Source organism: Limulus polyphemus, unplaced genomic scaffold (genome assembly GCF_000517525.1).
Source record: "Limulus polyphemus unplaced genomic scaffold, Limulus_polyphemus-2.1.2 Scaffold931, whole genome shotgun sequence".
NCBI classification, from domain to species: domain Eukaryota; kingdom Metazoa; phylum Arthropoda; class Merostomata; order Xiphosura; family Limulidae; genus Limulus; species Limulus polyphemus.
The window spans coordinates 303,610-308,496 of NW_013666541.1; the positions used below are offsets into that span (position 1 = coordinate 303,610).

Genomic DNA, 4,887 nt, shown 5'->3' on the forward strand with positions numbered 1-4,887 from the left:
AGGTAGGGGCATTGTTTTAAGCTCTATTTTTAATATTTTAATTTAGATGTTTGTTTGCCAGAAAGAACTAGTCATGGCGTCACTATGATGCAACGTCTTGAAGCTTCCTGTAGTATGTAGAAAACTAATAATAATATAAGAATACCAGAGTGTTTTATGAATTAATTAATCAATCCAGTGTCAGTTAAGGCTAAACAGTGAGTCAGTAGAATCACGATAGAGTTTTTTTTTTTTTTATCAACTCTTTGGATGTAAATGTTTTCATTGTTTCTAAGAAGTTTTAAGTCTTTTCTTTCTGCCGCTGCTAAGATTTGTTTTATAGGCTTCTAATTGTTTACTATTTTCGAACATTTCTCATTAAATTCATCTAAAAAGTTTTATAATGGAACTACTGTTGGTCTGGTAAGAAAATTTCCCATTAAATTGTTCTTGTTTTTTTGGAATGTTGAATATTTCCGGTGACTCTTCGTCGTCCTGCAACGAATTCAACGCGGATTTTTCTTGATGTTTTGGGCTTGGGATTAGTTGTTGTAGATTTTATTATTACTTTTCAACAAAGGTATTCAAAGCTAGTTTTTAAATCTACCACTGGAATTATGGGAGGATTTACTGCATAGTGTCGACCTTTATTAAGTGCTGTGGTTTGAGATTCACTGAGTTGAAAGTTCGCAAGGTTGTTTCTATCGTTCTTTAAAGCGTCGGGTTTTGTGTTTGTTTATTTTTGTACTGTGCTGATAGTTAAGCCTTTAAAGTAGATGCTTTTCTGTGTTAATGATGAAAGTAAATCGTAGTCTTCAGGTGTTGTCAAACGTTCGCGGTTGCTACAGAGGTTAAGTTCATTTTTGCTGAAAAAATTTCAGTTTTCTTTGTTTCTCTTTTATAGTTTGCTTTAAAAGTTTTATTTGAGCTTTTTATACGACACTTTAGATTTTTATTTGTCAACTTTTTCTTTTTTTATATGTTTTTAGAAAGGTTAAAGTTAAAATCACATTCTTCAGTTTCAGTTCTTGTGTTTTTTATGTTGTTTTTTTTTGTAATAAAATAAATCTATTCTTTCCTCACACTCATAGAAAATACACAAAATACCTTTCAGTCGTTTATTTCGAGATCAGTAGGTATTCCTTGAAGTATATGCCGAGCCATATCGTATATTTAAGAACCTCTGGTTTTTTTTTAAACGACTGAGTGACAAAAAGACGACGACTTCAGTGCTGTGTAGCTCGTAAGCCTGTGCTGATCGTAATTGAACTCTTTTTGTAGTTAGTTGCACGTAGACCTACTTAGTATTTTATTTATAATTTTAAAGTAAGCAGTTATAGCTAGCTTTATATATGGAAAAGGACCTAGAAGTAGAGGAAGATACGAGGGAAGACGTAGAAAAAGACATTTATAATGAAACACTAGGTAAATGTGAGGAGAGCCGTATAAATAGTAGCGGTCGTGGAAGCGAAGCACAGGAATCCTCGATTTCCGTAACACCCCCTCGTGATTCTAAACCTAATTTTAATACTAGTGATACCGAAAACGATGATTCCATAGACGTTTCACCAATTCAAACCCCAGAACGTTTGAAAAACAAAATAGAAGATAACATCAACTTACACCATGACTTTGAAATTGAAGACTCTATGCATCAAGCTGATGCCGACAGTGGGCAAACTCCAGGAAAGACCAAAGAGCAACTGGAGGAAGAAGAAAGGGAAAAGATGCAGTTAGTAACTGTTGTTAGTGTTACTACTAAAATAGTAGCGGTGTAATTTAAACAAATATTTACAATAATTCAAAATTTGCTCACGGAAAGATAAGTTGCACTTTAAATGTAGAATGTTAACAATATCATTGATATAATACTGATTTTTAACAGCTGAAAGACCTACCACCAAAAAAATTTGTTGAGGGCTGATACTACATAAACACTGTATTACTATAAAGTATAATATCAAAGCCATTTATTAGCATTTGTTGATTGAATTTTTTATAAACCTTCTTATTATAATTTAGATTATATTAACATTTATAACAAGAATGATAAGTCTTTTTTTTTTTAAGGGTTCTTGTGTCAAATTTCTCGGAGGACCAACTGAATAGGTATGAAATGTACAGGAGATCTGTTTTTCCAAAGGCTGCTATAAAGAGGGTAAGGAAAGACTGTCATTACTGCACTACTGTTTCAAGAACGTACATATGTAACAACCTTAGGCCAAGTAAAAAAAAAACGTTTATCGTCCAGAGTTTTTGAAAAAAGGAAGGAGGAAGTCCTTTTTTTTTAATGATCTCTTTTAAAGAAAGTTTGCACCCTTTTTTCATTATTGCTGCTAGTTTTCAAAGGATCCATGTCAAACAGAAGTCTTCTTTGTTGCATTTTTTTCATCAAAATGATACAGAATTTATGACAAAAAGAAAAAGGGCAAAGTGAATCAACTGTGTTCATCTCATTTTTTACTCAAAAGTCTTCTTTGTATGACCAAAAACAATAGTTCAAAAAAAAAGGAAAAAATCAGCAAAAAAAGAAGGGATGGAGGTAGCTGCAAAAAAACGAAGCTGTTGGTGACACTAAACTTGTATTTTTGTTACTTGGCTGTATAAAATACCTATATTTTTAAGTGTATGTTTCATGCTCTAATTATATTATTTAAAAACAATTTCAAATAACATGGGTATTAAAATTATTAGTGTTTAATATTAAATGCAATTACATATTGCCATACATCTTACTAGTTCACTTTTAAGTCGGTTCACATATCAGTCATCCATGGTACAGGCTGTTGCTTCCTAATGACTAAGGCAATGTCTTCATTCAAACCTTGTGTCTCACATCCATCAAAATCTTGTCAGCTCTGTTATAGAAATTCTGTAATTAGACTAGTTTCTAAGCTACCATATGAGAACCTAGAACATGCTAATATGTCACTCTCTAGTCCAGGTTTATGGCAGCAGATATACACACAAGTATTCTCATGGTTGTGTGGTTTTTATTATTCATTTTGTAAGCCCATATAAATCTTTTCATCGTACAACTAACAGCAAATCGTCTGGCATGACTTACAAGGCATCCCACAGTAAACACCTATCCCTATCAAGGAATTAAAAAAAATTATCCTGTTGTATTCCTTACCCTTAAATGTAATCAAAGTTACAATTTAGCATACCTTAATTAGGTAAGTATTGTATTGCTTTTAACAAATAAGAATGGTAACCAATGCAGGTAGGTTAACAACAGCTTACTATAACATTTTTGATAATTATCTCCAACCAAAAAAAAAAAACATAATAGCAAACTCCGCTTCTAAATTTGCTTACATTTCATGTTATCAAAAGCATGCTGTTGATTTTTTAGTATTGCCGAGTTCATTACAAACTTTAGTATATGTAATGCTTGTTTTATAATACATCCTAAAAGAAAGTAAATGCCGGTTGAACAAGCATTTCATTGAATTAAAAACATTACTTACTGTACTGTAAGTCCACATGATATGAATCACCTGAGACAATAAAAACATATATTTAAAAAAAATTTCCAGAAATGAAAAATAAAATGTTATCCTAAACTCAAACCTCAAAACAATAAACTGATGAAAAAGTACTCGGAGGATAATGTTAATTTGGTACCAGACGAAGGTGTTGACCCGAAAGCTGGTCAGTTAACTTGATTAATTACTTGTGAGGATAATGTTAATTTGGTACCAGACGAAGGTGTTGACCCGAAAGCTGGTCAGTTAACTTGATTAATTACTTGTGAGCATTGATTACATCAATTAGTGTCGTAAAATAATCGATTAGTTGAAAGTAAAGTTAAATCGATTAATGTCGCAAAAATGTTCAACTCATGTCAGATTGTTCCTATTTTCAATTATTCCAGCTATACAGTAATTGAAATTATGATTAATGTCATTATCAACTAATCGAGATTTAGCATTTCTGATTATTCAACTATCCAGCAATTGAAGTATTGCCATTATGATCTTTCATTATAATTTGTGATTTAATTCAAGGTTGTTCAGATTAATTGATTAGTGCCACAACACATGAAAATAATAAATTAGTCTAAATTAGTGTTTCTGATTATTACTATTTTAGATTATTTCAACTACCCAATGTCACACAATTGGCTGTCTTTGCTCTGCTCATCTTGGGTATTGAAATCTGATTTGTATTATTATAAGGTGTTGTTGTTCTTTTGTTTTGTTTTTAGCCATATCATGAGAATAATCTATCGGTTTAAAAAGAAGTCATCATTTAAATTTAACCTTAATAATTATAAATGTATAAAATCAGTGTTGTACATTACTTATTAAGCACCATTTTAACATAGATTATAATGACAAGTTTCATTCAACACATACAAATACTTGGATGATATAATACTATTTTAACATTGTCTTTTAATGCAAATCATTTAAGAATGTGGCATGTAGGTCAATCAAACTGCCTAGAAAGAGTATTAAGAACATAAATCAAACAGAAATAATTTCTAAAAAAAACTTTAAACTAGTCCATAAACATACATACTACAAAATGATAATATAATCAGTCCCAATTCTTTTATATGCCCAATTTGAAGAAATCAATAAATAGTTAATTTCACAAAAGAAGAAAAAAGGTTCTAAAAGAAAATACAAAAGTTTGTTATAAATTATAATTTCAATATACCATTAAATTACATTTACAGTTTACATATTTGCTATACTCAGTAAATTTTTTATTAGTAATGATAATATTTACTTTTAAGGTGTAATGATTTCAGTTAGAATAAGATCTAAGTGCCAGATAATTTTCAAGCACTTTTGTTTACAAGAAAATATTAGGAGTGTGTATCTCATCATAGTAGTCGACATGATACATATCTATATATTGATGTCACGATAGGATATGTATTTAAATACAGAA

General features: G+C 30.5%; 1 protein-coding gene across 1 annotated transcript in view; it reads left to right on the forward strand.

The window, feature by feature from the left end:
* Nucleotides 1-959: 959 nt before the first annotated feature.
* Nucleotides 960-4,887, forward strand: part of LOC106461312 (transcription initiation factor TFIID subunit 11-like) — a 13,688-nt gene continuing 9,760 nt past the window's right edge. The window contains exons 1-2 of the mRNA XM_013921130.2: nucleotides 960-1,711; nucleotides 2,050-2,137. Coding sequence (XP_013776584.1) covers nucleotides 1,332-1,711; nucleotides 2,050-2,137 — 468 coding nt within the window. The 5' untranslated portion in view covers nucleotides 960-1,331. The remainder of the gene's footprint in view (nucleotides 1,712-2,049; nucleotides 2,138-4,887) is intronic.